The following is a 22,566-nucleotide window of genomic DNA, read 5'->3' as shown; positions in this document are numbered from 1 at the left end:
AATCTATGCAGCCTACTCAATCACTTTATTTTAGCTACTGTTTACAGGCCTCCTGGGCCATATACAGTGTTCCTCACTGAGTTCCCTCAATTCCTATCAGACCTTGTAGTCATAGCAGATAATATTCTAATTTTTGGAGACTTTATATTGACATGGAAAAGTCCACAGACCCACTCCAAAAAGCTTTCGGAGCCATTATCGACTCAGTGGGTTTTGTCCAACATGTCTCTGGACATACTCACTGCCACAGTCATACTCTGGACCTAGTTTTGTCCCATGGAATAAATGTTGTGGATCTGAATGTTTTTCCTCATTTTATTGCGTTTGCAATCGATAACAAATAATCTGCTCAGACCCCAACCAAGGAGCAGAAAATTTGTGCTATAAATTCTCAGACAACCCAAAGATTCCTTGATGCCCTTCCAGACTCCCTCTGCCTACCCAAGGTCGTCAGAGGAAAAAAATACAACAGCTATGCCCTAAGTTCACTAGAACAGGGGCCATACTCTTTCAAATGTTCAAACACATTTCACAGTTGAACCAGGTCACTACACATCAATCATCATGACAGCTTTAACATAAACAAATGCACTATCAGGTTACATAAACACTCACTCGGTAGTGGGAGAACGGAAGGACAGGATGTACATATATGGGCATAACCACGTGATCCATAAAATACCTCATCTATCACTTTTTGGCGTGTGCCGTCTACTGTATTCTCTCCCAACGTTTGTAACTAAAGTTACATTCATAACTCTAAATTAAGTATAATTCAATTGCATTCCTCATACTATAAAACAATTCCACGGAATTCTAAACAAATATTTTCTGTTATTCAAAATAGTGTTGCCCACAGCCATTTGGCATAGCCAGATCAGGACCTAACATAAGGACAACTCAGTGTATGCTATTCTGTTCTTCTGAAATAGATGACATTTTCTTCATATCATGCTTCTTTTGACCGCCACAGCCCTTGAAGTAACTACTGTATAATGTTGTTGATCCATCCTCAGTTTTTTCCTATCACAGCCATTAAACTCTAACTGTTTTGAAGTCACCATTGGCCTCATGGTGAAATCCTTGAGTGTCCTTCCTCCCCGGCAACTGAGTTAAGATGGACACCTGTATGTTTGTAGTGACTGGGCATATTGATACACCATCCAAAGTGTAATTAATAACTTCACCATGCGCAAAGGGATACAATGGCTACTTTATTTTTTGCCATCTACCAATAGGTGCCCTTTTTTGAAAGGCATTGGAAAACTTCCCTGGTCTTTATGGTTGAATCAAATTCACTGCTCGATTTAGGGACCTTGATAAAGATGCAAAGATGAGGTAGTCATTCAAAAAGCATGTTACACTATTATTGCATACAGAGTAAGCCCATTTAACGTATTATGTCACTTGAATTTTTACTCATGAACTTATTTAGGCTTGCCATAAAGGGGTTGAATACTTATTGAACATTTTGACAATTCCATTTTGACATTATGCCAAGCCTAAATATTGTGTGTAGGCCAAATTCAGGTTGTAACACAACAACATCTTGAAAAGGTAATGGGGTGTGAATACTTTATGTTGGCAATGTAGGCTACACTACCTTTTAACTGACTGAACACAGACCACTCGTGGTGTGTATTGCAGTTATCGCAGACAAGTTAGACAGCCGACATCAGATGCTTTTTTTTGTTTGTTACTGCAATAGCATAATAATACATGAAAAACGTTGTGGTGGAAGAGGATGACGACGAAATAAACGATTTGATGCGTGTTGCTTTAAATCTGCGCGTGCTCAATCTCAACTGGTCTATGCGCTATGAGCAATCTGGCGGTGCAGACTAAAGAACATTCATTTGCGAGTATTTTTTTTCCTTTCCATCCATCCATCCCTCCTCTCCGAATCATTAATCTCCCCTCCTCCAGACTTCACATCCGGTTCACCCGCTAGTAGCCTATCTTCTGTGTCTTGCCTGTGTGTGTGTGTGTGACGGCCTGATTCTCCACCGAGCTGTACTGCAGACCCCCTACCTGAACGCGCTGCGTGCTAGACGGATACTACGCCTGGCGTGCATCGGTGATGGAGGTACCGTCGGCGCTCTGATCTGGTGGTGGGAGCCGATCTGTATGACACAAAGGCCGGGATGAGACGATAGGCTATCGGATGGGCGCCCCGGTTTGGTGATACTCGCTCAACGATGTCCAAGAGCCTGACGAAAAAAAATCACTGGACCAACAAAGTCCACGAAGCGGTCGTCACCAGGAGCATAGAGGGAGAATTTGGCTTCGAGCTGAAGGGGGGCGCGGAGATTGGGCAGTTCCCCTACTTCGGGGAGGTGAAACAAGGAAAAGAAACCGTCCAGAGCGGCAAGCTGGCCCAGGATGAGTTGCTGCTTGAGGTCAACGACACGCCGGTGGCCGGGCTCACCACCCGGGATGTTCTGGCTGTCATCAAACACGGCAAAGATCCCATACGCTTCAAGTGTGTCAAACAAGGTGAGGTATGCCAGACGGGGCCAAAGGCGTAAAAGCATGAACACTGAATGAGTGTGTGTGAGCCGCCGCCAAACAGCGAAAGATAAGGAGCCATTTGTCTGGTTGTAGCCTATTTTATGTATGTCTACTCATCAGAAATAGCCTATATATGTGTCGTCAATGGGTAGGCCTATTGCAAACTATGTCACTCAAATGGAAGAGAAATAGTGTCCAGAAGCATAGACTATTGGCGCATTTCCATACAGGATTTACCCCAGTGTTTATACCCAGAAGGGCGTAGGTGCACATTTTGCTATGGGGTCACCTCTGATGTTGACATGCACTACTACTACCAGAGGTGGAACCAAATACTAACAAGCAAGTCACAAGGTCTGAGTCTCAAATTGAGTCCCAAGTTGAACTGGTCAAGTCCAAGTTGTGTATTCTAAGAGCAAGTCAAGTCACAAGTCACAAATTTATACATGCACTGACTTCAATGCTACCAGACAGCCCTTTTTTTAATAAAAAAAAATAATCTACAATACATTTTGATGATGTAATAATGAATTCCAAATGTAACCTTATTAAGTAAATTATTAATATCAATACATTTTTACATGCCAAAAGACCAGTAGGCCTATGCTAGTAATTCTTGCTTGGTTCCCCATTATTGCTGGTGAGCTTACAAAGTAGATAGTGAATATTCTTGATCACCAAACCATTTTTGGAGCTGCATATTTATTTATGGCAATCCTCTCTCCCTATAATTTGATGTTTGCGCTGCACCCAATTATATAGCTGTACAGCAAACCAGCGGTCTGTTTGCTAGCTCAGTGGTTAAAAGTTTGCGACCCCCACCCCCCCAGCACATGCTCGCGAATACACGTGAACATGCGCACACAATCTCTGCGCAAAGGTAGCCTGTCATTACAGCCATAAACGGTGATGCTTTTTTAAAACATAAGAGACAGAAATAATCTGCATTTTATAACTTCATTTTGAGATGAAAGTAATTCATTTTAGCAGTCAATATCAACCAAGGATATCATGTCACATTCTCACTCAGCCTTTTGAGGGCCCTAAGTGAGATTTGGTTGGTGGGCCCCCCAATCTTCTGGCAAAACGTTTTAGTGGCCCCTCTCTTGACGAAGGACTTTCCTGCAATTCTACTAGTTTTGTCATGGGCCAGAGAGACTTAAAAAAAATGTTTTACAGCTCATTTCCCAGAAGCAAGGCAATTCACTTTTTTTCAGTAGAAAGACAATGCCCATAGCTTCCCCCATGAAGTTGCACAACGATTTAAGTTAATCGTTTTAATCAGTATGATATATTTGGGGTTGAAGTGGGAAATCTGAAGTGATAACTTCAGATATTTTCAGTGCCAATGTCATGCGTTTTCTCTTATGATATGACATGCTAATACTTTTCAGTCTACGTTTCTTTTCAGGGCTGGGTTTGATTTAAATGTTACTCATTCAGAAACACCTGCAAAGTTCTTCCTCTTTCTTCCTTAGTCGTGACTGAGCCAAACAACTTTTTGCCGTAGCCTACACTTCACCGTCTGAGCCATGGAGCAAATTAAAATAGGGGGTGCAAATTTACGTTTGAAACTTTAGCACCAAACTATCATAATCTGTTGAATAATTTGAAGTTTCACTTATTTTTTAGCTAGTCTGCATAACAAATATTTTATAAATGGTAAAATTGCGTGTGTATGATTGTATTTTGCAACCCTCCTTCCCATCGCTCCAAGATGAGTGTGGTTTTGACCACGCTCCACTGCTTTGATTGGTGCAGCAAGAAGTCTCTATCCTATAATGAAAGGACAACCTCGTAAGAAGTCAGAACTTGTTTATCTATTTTTTTTGCTGTTTTTACAGTTGTATTGATGTTTCATGTCCGATGCACTCAGGGTGTTTTTTGTTGTTGTCTCTTGACAACAACTGAGAGCTGGGATGGTTGTATCCTTCATATACCAGTCAAAAGTTTGGACACACCTATTCCGTCCAGGGTTTTTCTTTATTTAGACTATTTTCTACATTGTAAAATCATAGTGAAGACATCAAAACTATGAAATAACACATGGAATCATGTAGTAACCAAGCTGATTTTTTTGGGGTCCTTAAATGAAACTGGTGTATTTCTTTATTTATCACAATTTAGCCAATTTTCGTTTTTAATGCAAGGCCGACAGACAAGTTCCTTACTTTCTCCCCCTTCCACTTGCCTCTTCCATTTGGGTGGTAATGCTGAAATTAGTTGGCTGTAATTTTGAGTGGAGTAGACCAGGCCTGATGATATAATTTACAAAGATTATACCTTTTATTTTTTCCCCAAATATATATATACAGTGGGGCAAAAAAAGTATTTAGTCAGCCACCAATTGTGCAAATTCTCCCACTTAAAAAGCCTGTCATTTTTATCATAGGTACACTTCAACTATGGCAGACAAAATGAGAAAAAAAATCCAGAAAATCACACTGTAGGATTTTTTATGAATTTATTTGCAAATTATGGTGGAAAATAAGTATTTGGTCAATAACAAAAGTTTATCTCAATACTTTGTTACATACCCTTTGTTGGCAATGACAGAGGTCAAACGTTTTCTTTAAGTCTTCACAAGATTTTCACACACTGTTGCTGGTATTTTGGCCCATTCCTCCATGCAGATCTCTAGAGCAGTGATGTTTTGGGGCTGTTGCTGGGCAACACAGACTTTCAACTCCCTCCAAAGATTTTCTATGGGGTTGAGATCTGGAGACTGGCTAGGCCACTCCAGGACCTTGAAATGCTTCTTACGAAGCCACTCCTTCGCTGCCCGGGCGGTGTGTTTGGGATCATTGTCATGCTGAAAGACCCAGCCACGTTTCATCTTCAATGCCCTTGCTGATGGAAGGAGGTTTTCACTCAAAATCTCACGATACATGGCCCCATTCATTCTTTCCTTTACACGGATCAGTCGTCCTGGTCCCTTTGCAGAAAACAGCCCCAAAGCATGATGTTTCCACCCCCATGCTTCACAGTAGGTATGGTGTTCTTTGGATGCAACTCAGCATTCTTTGTCCGAGTTGAGTTTTTACCAAAAAGTTCTATTTTGGTTTCATCTGACCATATGACATTCTCCCAATATTCTTCTGGATCATCCGAATGCTCTCTAGCAAACTTCAGATGGGCCTGGACATGTACTGGCTTAAGCAGGGGGACACGTCTGGCACTGCAGGATTTGAGTCCCTGGCGGCGTAGTGTGTTACTGATGGTAGGCTTTGTTACTTTGGTCCCAGCTCTCTGCAGGTCATTCACTAGGTCCTACCGTGTGGTTCTGGGATTTTTGCCCACCGTTCTTGTGATCATTTTGACCCCACGGGGTGAGATCTTGCGTGGAGCCACAGATCGAGGGAGATTATCAGTGGTCTTGTATGTCTTCCATTTCCTAATAATTGCTCCCACAGTTGATTTCTTCAAACCAAGCTGCTTACCTATTGCAGATTCAGTCTTCCCAGCTTGGTGCAGGTCTACAATTTTGTTTCTGGTGTTCTTTGACAGCTCTTTGGTCTTGGCCATAGTGGAGTTTGGAGTGTGACTGTTTGAGGTTGTGGACAGGTGTCTTTTATACTGATAACAAGTTCAAACAGGTGCCATTAATACAGGTAACGAGTGGAGGACAGAGGAGCTTCTTAAAGAAGAAGTTACAGGTGTGTGAGAGCCAGAAATTTTGCTTGTTTGTAGGTGACCAAATACTTATTTTCCACCATAATTTGCAAATAAATTCATTAAAAATACTACAATGTGATTTTCTGGATTTTTTCCCCCCTCATTTTCTCTGTCATAGTTGATGTGTACCTATGATGAAAATTACAGGTCTCTCTCATCTTTTTAAGTGGCAGAACTTGCACAATTGGTGGCTGACTAAATACTTTTTGCCCCACTTTATGTCACTAGGTTAAGATATTTAAGCCTCCATATATCCACTAGTAATATCATTATATACATGATATTTGTGATTTCCTGAAGTGCATAAGGGTGATAGTTTGTAGTGTGTTTTATTTTAGATTCCATTGAGGTATTTAAATCTCCCACCATGATAATAGTCTTGTATTGCTTGATAAATTATTACTTGTATTTTCAAAGAAGCTTGGGGCATCATTATTTGGAACGTATAGATTAATGAGCCAAATTTGATTATGGTCCAATTACATATTTAAAAGAATCCATCTACCTTGTGGATCTGTTTGAACAATTTGCATATTCAGATCAAAATAATTGTGAGTTAATATCATTCCCCTTTTTGCGTTTCTTTGCCCATGGAAGAAGTATATCTCACCCCCCCCCCCTCCCCAGTCCTTTCTCCACAGAACTTCAACTAAAATAGTTGAATGAGTTTCCTATAAACAATAGATATTATATTCCTTCTCTTTTAGCCAGGTAAATACTGATAATAAGACAATAATATCTGCTAAGCCATTACAATTCTAACTGGCTATATATGAGTTTTAGTTTATTTGTATTTTTACATCAATCAACGTTTCAGTAAAAGCGCTGGTTTTAGCCAGCCCCGCCAGCCAGCTAATTTTCAATCGCAGTCCCCGGGCAGGTGCAAAAACGGTGACAATAACAATACAGACATACAATGTGCAGTGAGCACATACAGTGCAACACGCAGCATGCAGACAGAGCAATAGTATAAAAAGCTTACAAAACAAAATACATAAAAGCAACAAAGTGTTTACACACCTCAAACCTCACAAGCTACAGATAACATGGAAAGCAGCAATACACAGATAGAGATTATGTTCACAAGTCTTTATGTTTTTTGTGAAGGTGTTTGTGTGTGTGAGTGAGATGGCTGTGAGTGTGAGAGAGATGGCTGTGAGTGTGAGAGAGATGTCTGTGTCTATACAGTCACCTCTCATGGCAAACCTTGTGGATCTGCTGCCATGGGTTTGGGTTTTCTGTTTAACAAAAGTAGTGGAGGGGGAGCCAGGCTATTTAGGATCTTGAATACAAGACATGCGGCAGTGTTTTGCACAAGATTTTCCCAACTCAGGAGCTCATGCTTTCTGATGTAACAGTGATGATGGCAAGTGGGCTTTCTTTCAAGTACTTTGAGAGCCTGTTTGTAGACCGACTGAATTGCTTTTAATGTTGTGCAGCAAGCTTGGGCCAAACTGGTCAAGCAGTGTGTTAAGTGGTGGAGTATCGCATTGAAGTACAGTTTTGCTACCTCTGTGATCAACCAATTTCATATGAATCGGAAATGAGCTAGATTGAATGAGGTTATTTTAGTTACCTACACAACTAAAAGTTGTGGGATTATGTTGCGGGATTTAGAGGTTATTTGTGGTTTAGTACGGTACCCTGCATCACCACTTCATTGCTCTAGACCAGCACAAGGGGGTTAGAGCACTGATTATGATTTTGGGTCCTACTGTGTCTCTACCTTTTTATTTTATTAACATTTGTTTAACCAGGCAAGTCAGTTAAGAACAAATTCTTATTTACAATGATGGCCTTCCCTGGTCAAGCCCAGACAACGCTGGGCCAATTGTGCACCGCCCTATGGGACTCACAATCACGGCCGGATGTGATGCTGCAGTGACACCTCTTGCACTGAGATGCAGTGTCTTAGACCACTGCGCCCTTCGGGAGCCCCTAACTGACAATGAATGGGTGACCATAAACCTAAATAGAAACTGATAATTGTGCATGACTTCAGTATTACTTACTAAAACACTAAGGTTTTTATGATTTTATTTTGGTAGGATTATTTTGTTCTTAATGTAGTACTGTAGGCTACTGCCGACCAGTCACGTTGTACAGGGCCTGAGTGGTGCAATGGTCTAAGACACTGCATAGCAGTGCAAGCTGTGTTGTTGCAGATTCTGGTTCAATACCTGTGCTGGTCTCCAGTTTTTTGGTTGCTCTCCCTCTAAAAACAGAAATAAGTAATTCTAAATAACAAACTGGCTTTATATACAAACTAGTAACATTGTCTCACCCCATGTTCAAGAATGGCCTTTTTTCTTGCAAATTTTTATTATTTTTTAAACAAAGTAATTATATATTTTTTTATTTAGAATGATATCAAAGCAAGTTGGATATTCTCACAGATATATTATTAACCCTGTTATTAGCAGGACAATACAAACTCAGAAAAAAAGAAAGGTCCTCTCACTGTCAACTGCGTTTATTTTCAGCAACCTTAAAATGTGTAAATATTTATATGAACATAACAAGATTCAACAACTGAGAATTAAACTGAACGAGTTCCACAGACATGTGACTAACAGAAATTGAAAAATGTATCCCTGAACAAAGGGGGGGTTCAAAATCAAAAGTAACAGTCCGTATCTGGTGTGGCCATCAACTGCATTAAGTACTGCAGTGCATCTCCTCCTTATGGACTGCACCAGATTTGCCAGTTCTTGCTGTGAGATGTTACCCCACTCTTCCACCAAGGCACCTGCAAGCTCCTGGACATTTCTGGGGGGAATGGCCCTAGCCTTCACCCTCCGAACCAACAGGTCCCAGACGTGCTCAATGGGATTGCGTGTTCTGGCCATGGCAGAACACTGACATTCCCGTCTTGCAGGAAATCACACACACAATTGAGCAGGGTGGCTGGTGGCATTGTCATTCTGGAGGGTCATGTCAGGATGAGCCTGCAGGACGGGTACCACATGGGGGAGGAGGATCTCTTCCCTGTAACGCACAGCGACGAGATTGCCTGCAATGACAACAAGCTCAGTCCAATGATGCTGTGACACACCGCCCCAGACCATGACAGACCCTCCACCTCCAAATAGATCCTGCTCCAGAGTACAGGCCTTGGTGTAACGCTCATTCCTTCAACGATAAACGCGAATCCGACCATCTCCCCTGGTGAGACAAAACCGCGACTCGTCAGTGAAGAGCACTTTTTGCCAGTCCTGTCTGATCCAGCGACGGTGGGGTTTTGTCCATAGGCGACGTTGTTGTCGGTGAATTCTGGTGAGGACCTGCCTTACAACAGGCCTACAAGCCCTCATTCCAGCTTCTCTCAGCCTATTGCAGACAGTCTGAGCACTGATGGAGGGATTGTGCGTTCCTGGTGTATCTCGTGCAGTTGTTGTTGCCATCCTGTACCTGTCACGCAGGTGTGATGTTCGAATGTACAGATCCCGTGCAGGTGTTGTTACACGTTGTCTGCCACTGCGAGGACAATCAGCTGTCCACCCTGTCTCCCTGTTGCACTGTCTTAGGCGTCTCACAGTACTGACATTGCAACTTATTGCCCTGGCCAAATCTGCAGTCCTCATGCCTCCTTGCAGCATGCCTAAGACACGTTCACACAGATGAGCAGGGACCCTGGGCATCTTTCTTTTGGTGTTTTTCAGAGTCAGTAGAAAGGCCTCTTTAATGTCCTAAGTTTTCATAACTGTGACCTTAATTGCCTATTGTCTGTAAGCTGTTAGTGTCTTAACGACCATTCCACAGGTGCATGTGCATTAATTGTTTGTGGTTCATTGAACAAGCATGGGAAACAGTGTTTAACCCCTTTACAATGAAGGTCCGTGAAGTTATTTGGATTTTTACAAATTATCTTTGAAAGACAGGGTCCTGAAAAAGTGATGTTTCTTTTTTTGCTGAGTTTATATTTTGATTGTTCAAATCCATTTTGATTTGTCACATGCTTACAAGCCCTTAAAAACCGAGTTAAGAAAATATTTACTAACTAAACGAAATAAAAATGTAAACAAAAGTAACACAATAAAATGACAACGAGGCTATATACAGGGGGTACTGGTACCGGGTCATTGTGCAGGGGTACAGGTTAGTCAAAGTAATTTGTACATGTAGGCAGGGGTAAAGTGACTATGCATAGATAATTAACAGTGAGTAGCAGCAGTATAAAAACAAAAGGGGGTGGTGTCAATGCAAATTGTCCAGGTGGCTATTTGATTAATTATTCAGCAGTCTTATGGCTTGGGGTAGAAGCTGTTAATGAGTGTTTTTGTCCTAGACTTGGCGCTCCGGTACCACTTGTCGTGCAGTAGCAGAGAGAACAGTCTACGACTTGGGTGACTGGAGTCTTTGACAGTTTTTGGGACCTTCCTTTGACACTGCCTAGTATATAGTTCCTGGATGGAAGTAAGCTTGGCCCCAGTGATGTACTGAGCCATGCACACTACTCTCTGTAGCGTCTTATGGTCATATGCCAAGGAGTTGCTGGTCAGGAAGCTCTCTGGTGTAAATGTAGAACCTTTTGAGGATCTTGGGACACATGCCAAATCTTTTCAGTCTCCTGAGGGTGAAAGATGTTGTCGTGCCCTCTTCACGACTGTTTTGGTGTGTTTGGACGATGATAGCTGGTTGGTGATGTGGACACCAAGGAGCTTGAAACTCTCGATCCGCTCCAGTACAGCCCTGTCGATGTGAATGAGGGTGTGTTTTGGCCCTCCTTTTCCTGTAGTTTACGATCAGCTCCTTTGTCTTGCTCGTGTTTAGGGAGAGGTTGTTGTCCTGGCACCACACCACTGGCACCACATCACATCAGGCCTGCCACCGTTGTGTAATCAGCTAACTTAATGATGGTGTTGGAGTTGTGTTTGGCCACGCAGTCGCGGGTTAACAGGGAGTACAGGAGGAGACTAAACTCGCAGCCCTGAGGGACCCCAGTGTTGAGGATCAGAGTGGCAGACGTGTTGTTACCTACCCTTACCACCTGGGGGCGGCCCGTCAGGAAGTCCAGGATCCAGTTGCAGAGGGAGGTGTTTTGTCCCACTGTCCTTAGCTTAGTGATGAGCTTTGTGGGCTCTATGGTGTTAAATGCTGAGCTGTAGTCAATGAACAGTTCTCACATAGGTGTTCCTTTTGTCCAGGTGGGAAAGGGCAGTGTGGAGGCGGTAAGTGAGTTGGAGTGCGTCTAGGGTATCCGGGATGATGGTGCTGATGTGAGCCATGGCCAGCCTTTAAATTCATGGCTACCGACGTGAGTGCTACTGGGTGGTTTGCTTTGCTTTCTTGGGCACAGGGACAATGGTGGTCTGTTGAAACATGTTTTAATTACCGACTCTGTCAGGGAGAGGTTGAAAATGTCAGTGAAGACACTTGCCAGTTGGTCCGCGCATGCTCTGAGTACACGTCCTGGTAATCCATCTGGCCTTACGGCCTTGTGAATGTTGACCTGTTTAATGGTCTTGCCCACATCTGCTACGGAGAGCGTGATCAGACCTTGTCCCTGATCAGACCAGGTTTACCATTAGCAATATTTTGGTAATTTGATTTTAAACAATGCCTTCAGAAAGTATTCACACCTGTATACTCTTTCCACATTTTGTGTTAGACTGAATGTTAAGTTGATTAAATTGATATTTTGTGTCACTGGCCTAGACACACAATACCCTATAATGTCAAAGTAGAATTCAGTTTTTTAACATATTCATTTAAAAATAAATGTTTGTGTTTGTGAACAGAGCCCCATAACCAGCATGCTGAGTGGACTATTGTCTAGGTTAATCTCTTTGTATGTGAGGGAGTTGTGGTGGAATTTGTGGGCATCGCTTCCTTTTAGTTGTTTGCAGAATTGAACAGCTCTTTTCTGAATTTGTATAACTAGCGGGTATTGTCCTAACTCTGCTCTGCATGCATTGTTTGAGGTTTTGCATTGTACACAAAGTCCATGGAGAATTTTGCTAAAGTATAGTCCCTCAATTTGGTGTTTGTCCCATTTAGTGAATTCTTGGTTGGTGAGTGGACCCCAGAACTGAAAATCATAGAAGACAATGGGATCTATTACTGATTTAAAGTATTTTTAGCCAGATCCTAATTAGTGTGTTGAGTTTTATGTTCCTTTTGATGGCGTAGAATGCCCTTCTTGCCTTGTCTCTTAGATCTTTCACAGCCTTGTGGAAGTTACCTGTGGTGTTGGTGTTTAGGACAAGGTAGGTATAGTTCTTTGTGTGCTCTAGGCAATGGTGTCTAGATATATTATTATTATTTTAAATCTGGCTTTTTGGAACACTATTTTATGTCTTTCTGAATTTCACTGTCAGGGTCCAAGTGTGACAGAAGATCTAGGTGCCGCTGTAGGCCCTAATTTGTTGAGGAAAGAAGCACCAGATGATCTGCAAACAGAAGACATTTGATTTCAGAGTTCAGTAGGGTGAGGCCGGGTCCTACAAACTGTTCTAGTGTCCTCACCAATTCATATATACACTGCTCAAAAAAATAAAGGGAACACTAAAATAACACATCCTAGATCTGAATGAATGAAATATTCTTATTAAATACTTTTTTCTTTACATAGTTGAATGTGCTGACAACAAAATCACACAGAAATGATCAATGGAAATCAAATGTATCAACCCATGGAGGTCTGGATTTGGAGTCACACTCAAAATTAAAGTGGAAAACCACACTACAGGCTGATCCAACTTTGATGTAATGTCCTTAAAACAAGTCAAAATGAGGCTCAGTAGTGTGTGTGGCCTCCACGTGCCTGTATGACCTCCCTACAACGCCTGGGCATGCTCCTGATGAGGTGGCGGATGGTCTCCTGAGGGATCTCCTCCCAGACCTGGACAAAAGCATCCGCTAACTCCTGGACAGTCTGTGGTGCAACTTGACGTTGGTGGATGGAGCGAGACATGATGTCCCAGAAATGGTCAATTGGATTCAGGTCTGGGGAACGGGCGGGCCAGTCCATAGCATCAATGCCTTCCTCTTGCAGGAACTGCTGACACACTCCAGCCACATGAGGTCTAGCATTGTCTTGCATTAGGAGGAACCCAGGGCCAACCGCACCAGCATATGGTCTCACAAGGGGTCTGAGGATCTCATCTCGGTACCTAATGGCAGTCAGGCTACCTCTGACGAGCACATGGAGGGCTGTGCGGCCCCCCAAAGAAATGCCACCCCACACCATGACTGACCCACCGCCAAACCGGTCATGCTGGAAGATGTTGCAGGCAGCAGAACGTTCTCCATGGTGTCGCCAGACTCTGTCACGTCTGTCACGTGCTCAGTGTGAACCTGCTTTCATATGTGAAGAGCACAGGGCGCCAGTGGCGAATTTGCCTATCTTGGTGTTCTCTGGCAAATGCCAAACGTCCTGCACGGTGTTGGGCTGTAAGCACAACCCCCACCTGTGGACATCGGGCCCTCATACCACCCTCATGGAGTCTGTTTCTGACCGTTTGAGCAGACTCATGCACATTTGTGGCCTGCTGGAGGTAATTTTGCAGGGCTCTGGCAGTGCTCCTCCTTGCACAAAGGACCTCCTCCACGTCTCCTGATGTACTGGCCTGTCTCCTGGTAGCGCCTCCATGCTCTGGACACTACGCTGACAGACACAGCAAACCTTCTTGCCACAGTTCGCATTGATGTGCCATCCTGGATGAGCTGCACTACCTGAGCCACTTGTGTGGGTTGTAGACTCCATCTCATGCTACCACTAGAGTGAAAGCACCGCCAGCATTCAAAAGTGACCAAAACATCAGCCAGGAAGCATAGGAACTGAGAAGTGGTCTGTGGTCCCCACTTGCAGAACCACTCCTTTATTGGGGGTGTCTTGCTAATTGCCTATAATTTCCACCTGTCTATTCCATTTGCACAACAGCATGTGAAATTTATTGTCAATCAGTGTTGCTTCCTAAGTGGACAGTTTGATTTCACAGAAGTGTGATTGACTTGGAGTTACATTGTGTTGTTTAAGTTATTAAACAACACAGTGTACATATAAATTGTTTTCAGACACCCCCCTCCCCAGTATTCAGACCCTTCCACATTTTGTTACGTTACAGCCTTGTTCTAAAATTGATTATATAATTTTTTCCCCATCATCAATCGACACACAATACCCCGTAATGGCAAAGCAAAATCTTTTTTTTTTAATTATCAAGCTGATATGACATTTACATGAGAATTCAGACCTTTTACTCAGTACTTTGTTAAAGAATCTTTGGCAGCAATTACAGCTTTGAGTCTTCTTGGGTATGACCCTACAAGCTGGGCACACCTGTATTTGGGGAGTTTCTCACATTCTTCTCTCCAGATTCTCTCAAGCTCTGTCAGGTTGGATCGTGAGCATTGCTGCACAGCTATTTTCAGGTCTCTCCAGAGATGTTCGACCGGGATCTGGCTGGGAGGGCCTTGCAGAACATTCAGAAACTTGCCCCGAAGCCATTGTCTTGGCTGTGTGCTGAGGGTCGTTGTCCTGTTGTCTTTCCCTCAGTCCTGACTAGTCTCCCAGTACCTGACGCTGAAAAACATTCCCACAGCATGATGCTGCCACCGCCATGCTTCACCGTAGGACTGGTGCCAGGTTTCCTCCAGACGTGACGCTTCAGGCGAAATAGTTAAATCTTGTTTTCATCAGACCAGATAATCTTGATTCTCAAGGTCTAAGATTCTTTAGGTGCCTTTTTGCAAACTCCAAGCGGGCTGTCGTGCCTTTTACTGAGGAGTGGCTTCCGTCTGGACACTATCATAAAGGCCTCATTTTTTGGAGTGCTGTAGAGATGGTTGTCCTTCTGGAAGGTTCTCTCATTTCCACAGAGGAACTCTGTATCTCTGTCAGAGTGACCATCGGGTTCTTGGTCACCTCCCTGACCAAGGCCCTTCTCCCGTGACTGCTCAGTTTGATCTGCCGGCCAGCTCTAGGAAGAGTCTTGGTGGTGCCAAACATCTTCCATTTAAGAGTGATGGAGACCACTTCAATGCTGCAGAAATATTTTTGGTACCCTTCCCCAGGTCTGTGCCTCGACCTAATCCTGTCTCAGGGCGCTCTATGGACAATTCCTCCGATCTCATGGCTTGGTTTTTGCTCTGACATGCACTGTCAACTGTGGGACCTTATATAGACAGGTGTGTGCCTTTCCAAATCATGCCCAATTAATTCAATTTACCACAGGTGGACTTCAAACAAGTTGTAGAAACAGCTCAAGGATGATCAATGGAAACAGGATGCGCCTGAACTCAATTTCAAATCTTATAGCAAAGGGTCTAAACACTTATGTAAGTAAGGTGTTTCTTGTGTGTGTCAGTATGTGTATAATATATTAGACAGTGAGGGGGAAAAGTATATGATCCCCTGCTGATTTTGTACGTTTGCCCACTGACAAAGAAATGATCAGTCTATAATTTTAATGGTAGGTTTATTTGAACAGTGAGAGACAGAATAACAGCAAAAAAAAAAAAAAAACGTATGTCAAAAATGTTATAAATTGATTTGCATTTTAATGAGGGAAATAAGTATTTGACCCCCTCTCAATCAGAAAGATTTCTCCTCCAGGTTGTCTTTTATACAGGTAACAAGGTGAGATTAGGAGCACACTCTTAAAGGGACTGCTCCTAATCTCAGTTTGTTACCTTTATAAAAGACACCTGTCCACAGAAGCAATCAATCAATCAGATTCCAAACTCTCTACCATGGCCAAGACCAAAGAGCTCTCCAAGGATGTCAGGGACAAGATTGTAGACCTACACAAGGCTGGAATGGGCTACAAGTCCATCGCCAAGCATGTTGGTGAGAAGGTGACAACAGTTGGTGCGATTATTTGCAAATGTAAGAAACAAGAACTCTCAATCCCCCTCGGCCTGAGGTCCCATGCAAGATTTCACCTCGTGGAGTTGCAATGATCATGAGAACGGTGCGAAATCAGCCCAGAACTACACGGGAGGATCTTGTCAATGATCTCAAGGCAGCTGGGACCATAGTCACCAAGAAAACAATTGGTAACACACTACGCCGTGAAGGACTGAAATCCTGCAGCACCCGCAAGGTCCCCCTGCTCAAGAAAGTACATATACATGCCCGTCTGAAGTTTGCCAATGAACATCTGAATGATTCAGAAGACAACTGGGTGAAAGTGCTGTGGTCAGATGAGACCAAAATGGAGCTCTTTGGCATCAACTCAACTCGCCGTGTTTGGAGGAGGCGGAATGCTGCCTATGACCCCAAGAACACCATCCCCACCCCACCGCTTTGGGGGATGTTTTTCTGCTAAGGGGACAGGACAACTTCACTGCATCAAAGGGACGATGGACGGGGCCATGCACCATCAAATCTTGGGTGAGAACCTCCTTCCCTCATCCAGGGCATTGAAAATGGGTTGTGGATGAGTATTCCAGCATGACAATGACCCAAAACACACGGCCAAGGTAACAAAGGAGTGGCTCAAGAAGAAGCACATTAAGGTCCTGGAGTGGCCTAGCCAGTCTCCAGACCTTAATCCCATAGAACATCTGTGGAGGGAGCTGAAGGTTCGAGTTGCCAAATGTCAGCCTCGAAACCTTAATGACTTGGAGAGCGTCTGCTAAATGACTTAAATGTAAATGTAAATGTGAGAAGATCTGCAAAGAGGAGTGGGATAAAATCCCTCCTGAGATGTGTGCAAACCTGGTGGCCAACTACAAGATTGCCTCTGATTGCCAACAAGGGTTTTGCCACCAAGTACTAAGTCATGTTTTGCAGAGGGGTCAAATACTTATTTCCCTCATTAAAATGCAAATCAATTTCAAAATTTTTGACATACATTTTTCTGGATTTCTTTGTTGTTATGCTGTCTTTCACTGTCCGAATAAACCTGCCATTAAAATTATAGATGGATAATTTCTTTGTCAGTGGGCAAACGTACAAAATCAGCAGGGGATCAAATACTTTTCCTCACTGTATGTGTGTGTACATACATGCAGTTGAAGTCGGAGGTTTAAATACACCTTAGCCAAATACATTTAAACTCAGTTTTTCACAATTCCTGACATTTAATCCTATTAAAAGTTCCCTGTCTTAGGTCAGTTAGGATCACCACTTTATTTTAAGAATATTAAATGTCAGAATAATGATAGAGAGAATTATGTATTTCAGCTTGTATTTCTTTCATCACATTCCCAGTGGGTCAGAAGTTTACATACACTCAATTAGTATTTGGTAGCATTGCCTTTAAATTGTTTAACTTGGGTCAAACATTCTGGGTAGCCTTCCACAAGCCTCCCACAATAAGTTGGATGAATTTTGGCCCATTCCCACTGGCAGAGCTGGTGTAACTGAGTCAGGTTTGTAGGCCTCCTTGCTCTAACACGATTTTTCAGTTCTGCCCACAAATGTTCTATTGGACTGAGGTCAGGGCTTTGTGATGGCCACTCCAATACCTTGACTTTGTTGTCCTTAAGCCATTTTTCCACAACTGTGGAAGTATGCTTGGGGTCATTATCCATTTGGAAGACCCATTTGCGACCAATACATCCACATAATTTTCCTTCCTCATTAGGCCATCTATTTTGTGAAGTGCACAAGTCCCTCATGCAGGAAAGCACCCCCACAACATGATACTGCCACCCTGTGCTTTACGGTTGGGATGGTGTTCTTCAGCTTGCAAGCATCTCCCTTTTTCCTCCAAACATAACGATGGTCAATATGACCAAACAGTTCTATTTTTGTTTCATCAGACCAGAGGATGTTTCTCCACAATGTACGATCTTCGTTCACATGTGCAGTTGCAAACCGTAGTCTGGCTTTTTTATGGCGGTGTTGGAGCTTCTTCCTTGCTGAGTGGCCTTGTTGTTTGTACTATTGTTTGTACAGATGAACGTGGTGCCTTCAGGTGTTTGGAAATTGCTTCCAAGGATGAACCAAACTTGTGGAGATCTACAATTGTTTTCTGAGATCTTGGCATATTTCTTTTAATTTTCCCATGATGTCAAGCAAAGAGGCATTGAGTTTGAAGGTAGGCCTTGAAATACATCCACAGGTACACCTCCAATTGACTCAAATTATGTCAATTAGCCTATCATAAACTTCTAAAGTCATGACATCATTTTCAGGAATTTTCCAAGCTGTTTAAAGGTACAGTCAATTTAGCGTATGTAAACTTCTGACCCACTGGAATTGTGAAACAGTGAATAATACGTGGAATAATCTGTCTGTAAACAATTGTTGGAAATATTACTTGTCATGCACAAAGTAGATGTCCTAACCGCCTTGCCAAAACTATAGTTTGTTTTATTTATATATATATATATATATATATATATATATATATATATATATATATATATATAGCCTTATTCTAAAATGGATTAAAAGAAAAGTCAACACACAATATCCAATGACGACAAAGCAAAAACAGGTTTTTAGAAATGTTTGCAAATAAATAAATAAATATTTATTTATTTATTTATTTGCAAACATTTCTAAAAGCCTGTTTTTGCTTTGTCGTCATTGGATATTGTGTGTTGACTGTTTTTATTTTTAATCCATTTTAGAATAAGGCTTTTACGTAACAAAATGTGGAATAAGGGAAGGGTTCTGAATAGTTTTCGAATACACTATAAATCTATGGCAAGACCTGCTATAATGGATGTCTAGCAATGATCATCAACCAATTTGACAGAGCTTGAAGAATTTGTTAATATTAATGGGATAATGGGAATGGGAATAATAATAATAATAATAATAATGGGAAAATGTTGCACAATCGAGATGTTTTCCTCACATCGGTCACGGAGAGCGAGATCACACTGTCATTTGGAACAACAGGGACTTTCATGCAGGCCATTTGATTAGATGTTCAAGAGTCTTATGGCTTGGGGGTAGAAGCTGTTTAGAAGCCTCTTGGACCTAGACTTGGCGCTCCGGTACCGCTTGCCGTGCGGTAGCAGAGAGAACTTCTATATCTATACATCCACACAGTATGAACGCCCAGTAGCTGTCTGATTTGTCAACACACACACACACACACACACACACACACACACACATTCTGTGGTTGATTCAAACAGTTTAATTGGTGCTTTAAAGCAGGTACAATTGGCGTAGATACAATCAGAAAGGTAGGTAGGGAGAGAAGGAGCAAGGGATAAGAGAGGAAGAGGTCAAAGAGATGAGGAAGAAAGAAAGGAAGAGTGAATGGGGGAGAAGAACAAAGAAAGGAAGTAATATTTGAAAGAGAGGAAAGTAATGCAGATGAACAATCCAGAAAGATAGTGAGTGAGAGATTGTAGCTTACTCGTTCTAAGCAGTTTTCTGTGAGTTTGTGCAGTGTTATAGAATTAATTATACAGTATTCACTACTTCACTTTTTCCACATTTTGTTGTTCGGGCCTGAATTTAAAATGGATGACATGTAGATTGTGTCACAGGCCTACACACAATACCCCATAATGTCAAAGTGTAATTATGTTTTTTGAGATTTTTTGTACAAATTCATGAAAAGCTGAAATGTCTTGAGTCAAGTATTTAAAACCTTTGTTATGGCAAGCCTAAATAATTTCAGGAGTAAGAATTTGCTTAACCGTTCACATAATAAGTGGCACGGACTAACTCTGTGTGCAATAATAGTGTTTACCAACATTTTTTTAATGACTACTTCTTCTCTGTACCCCACACATTGAATTATATGTAAGGTCCCTCAGTCGAGCAGTGAATTCCAAAATAGAAATTCAACCACAAAGACCAGGGAGGTCATCCAATGCCTCACAAAGAGGGGCACCTATTAGTAGATGGCAAAAAAACAGACATTGAATATCCCTTTGAGCATGGTGAAGTTATTACTTACACTTTGGATGGTCTATCAATACACCCATGCACTACAAAGATGCAGGCGTCCTTCCTAACTTAGTTGCAGAAGATGAAGGAAACCAGTAATGTACTGAACTATACTCTACTTTTCTTTACTGTACTATAAAGTGATTTCCAAACTTGTGAGAGAGACAGAGACTTTTCACACTCTTACTTTGACCAACAGACGACAGAAAGAAAACTGAAAATGGTTGAAAAACGTGGTAATATACAGTCGTGGACAAATGTTTTGAGAATGACACAAATATTAATTAACACAAAGTTTGCTGCTTCAGTGTCTTTAGATATTTTTTGTCAGATGTTACTATGGGATACTGAAGTATAATTACAAGCATTTAATAAGTGTCAAAGCCTTTTATTGACAATTACATGAAGAGTCAATATTTGAAGTGTTGACCCTTCTTTTTCGAGACCCTTCTTGGAGAATATGTTGACCCTTCTTTTTCTCCGCAATCCGCCCTGGCATGCTGTCAATTAACGTCTGGGCCACATCCTGACTGATGGCAGCCAATTCTTGCATAATCAATGCTTGGAGTTTGTCAGAATTTGTGGGTTTTTGTTTGTCCACCCACCTCTTGAGGATTGACCACAAGTTCTCAATGGGATTAAGGTCTGGGGAGTTTCCTGGCCATGGACCCAAAATATCGATGTTTTGTTCCCCGAGCCACTTATTTATCACTTTTGCCTTATGGCAAGGTGCTCCATCATGCTGGAAAAGGCATTGTTCATCACCAAACTGTTCCTGGATGATTGGGAGAAGTTGCTCTTGTAGGATGTGTTTCTACCAGTCTTTATTCATGGCTGTGTTCTAGGCAAAATGTGAGTGAGTGTTCTAGGCAAAATGTGAGTGAGCCCACTCCCTTGGCTGAGAAGCAACCCCACACATGAATGGTCTCAGGGTACTTTACTGTTGGCATGACACAAGACTGATGGTAGCGCTCATCTTGTTTTCTCCGAACAAGCTTTGTTCCGGATGCCCCAAACAATCAGAAAGGGGATTCCTCAGAGAAAATGACTTTACCCCAGACCTCAGCAGTCCAATCCCTGTACCGTTTGCAGAATATCAGTTTGTCCCTAATGTTTTTCCTTCGAGAGAAGTGGCTTTTTTGCTGCCCTTCTTGACACCAGGCCATCCTCCAAAAGTCTTCGCCTCACTGTGCGTGCAGATGCACTCACACCTGCCTGCTGCAATTCATGAGAAAGCTCTGAACTGGTGGTGCCCCGATCCTGCAGCTGAATCAGCTTTAGGAGATGGTCCTGGAGCTTGCTGGACTTTCTTGGGCACCCTGAAGCCTTCTTCACAACAATTGAACCGCTCTCCTTGAAGTTCTTGATGATCCGATAAATGGTTGATTTAGGTGCAATCTTACTTGCAGCAATATCCTTGCCTGTGAGGCCCTCTTTGTGCAAAGCAATGACGACGGCATGCGTTTCCATGCAGGTAACAATGGTTGACAGAGGAAGAACAATGATTCTAAGCACCACCCTCCTTTTGAAGCTTCCAGTCTGTTATTCAAACTCAATCAGCATGACAGAGTGATCTCCAGCCTTGTCCTCGTCAACACTCACACCTGTGTTAACGAGAGAATCACTGACATGATGTCAGCTGGTCCTTTTGTGGCGGGGCTGAAATGCAGTGGAAATGTTTTTTTGGGATTCCGTTCATTTGCATGGCAAAGAGGGACTTTGCAATTAATCTGATCACTCTTCATAACATTCTGGAGTATATGCAAATTGCCATCATGCAAACTGAGGCAGCAGACTTTGAAAATTAATATTTGTGTCATTCTCAAAACTTTTGGCCACGACTGTACAGCACCAGTCAAAAGATTGGACACACCTACTCATTCCAGGGTTTATATTTATTACATTTTTCTACATTATAGAATAATAGGGACGACATCAAAACTATGAAATAACACATATGGAATCATGTAATAACCAAAAAAGTGATTCTTCAAAGCAGTCACCTTTTCTCTTGATGACAGCTTTGCACACTCTTGGCTTTTTCTCAACCAGCTTCATGAGGTCACCTTGAATGTATTTCAATTAACAGGTGTGCCTTTTTAAAAGTGAATTTGTTGAATGTCTTTCCTTCTTAAAACGTTTGAGCCAATCAGTTGTGTTGTGACAAGGTAGGGGTGGTATACAGAAGATAGCCCTATTTGATAAAAGACCAAGTCCATATTATGGCAAGAAGAGCTCAAATAAGCAAAGAGAAATGACAGTCCTACTATCATTTCTTGACTGACCTTCATGTCGTAAATCTGGAAAATTTCAAGAACTTTTAAAGTTCCTTCAAGTGCAGTCGCAAAAAAACATCAAGTGCTATGATGGAACTGGCTCTCATGAGGACGGCCACCGAAAAGGAAGACCCAGTTACCTCTGCTGCAGAGGATAAATTCATTAGAGTTAACTGCACCTCAGATTGCAGCCTAAATAAATGCTTCACAGAGTTCAACAGACATCTCAACATCAACTATTCAGAGCAGACTGCGGGAATCAGGCCTCATGGTCGAATTGCTGTAAAGAAG

General features: G+C 42.3%; 1 protein-coding gene across 1 annotated transcript in view; it reads left to right on the top strand.

Annotated features, from left to right (window-relative positions):
* The first annotated feature begins 1,889 nt into the window (after positions 1 to 1,889).
* LOC115109742 (membrane-associated guanylate kinase, WW and PDZ domain-containing protein 2-like) overlaps positions 1,890 to 22,566 on the top strand; it is a 257,310-nt gene continuing 236,633 nt past the window's right edge. The window contains exon 1 of the mRNA XM_029635036.2: positions 1,890 to 2,496. Coding sequence (XP_029490896.2) covers positions 2,199 to 2,496 — 298 coding nt within the window. The 5' untranslated portion in view covers positions 1,890 to 2,198. The remainder of the gene's footprint in view (positions 2,497 to 22,566) is intronic.

This window comes from Oncorhynchus nerka, linkage group LG25 (genome assembly GCF_034236695.1).
Source record: "Oncorhynchus nerka isolate Pitt River linkage group LG25, Oner_Uvic_2.0, whole genome shotgun sequence".
Classification (NCBI taxonomy): Eukaryota; Metazoa; Chordata; class Actinopteri; order Salmoniformes; family Salmonidae; genus Oncorhynchus; species Oncorhynchus nerka.
This window is presented reverse-complemented; position numbering and strand designations above follow the sequence as displayed.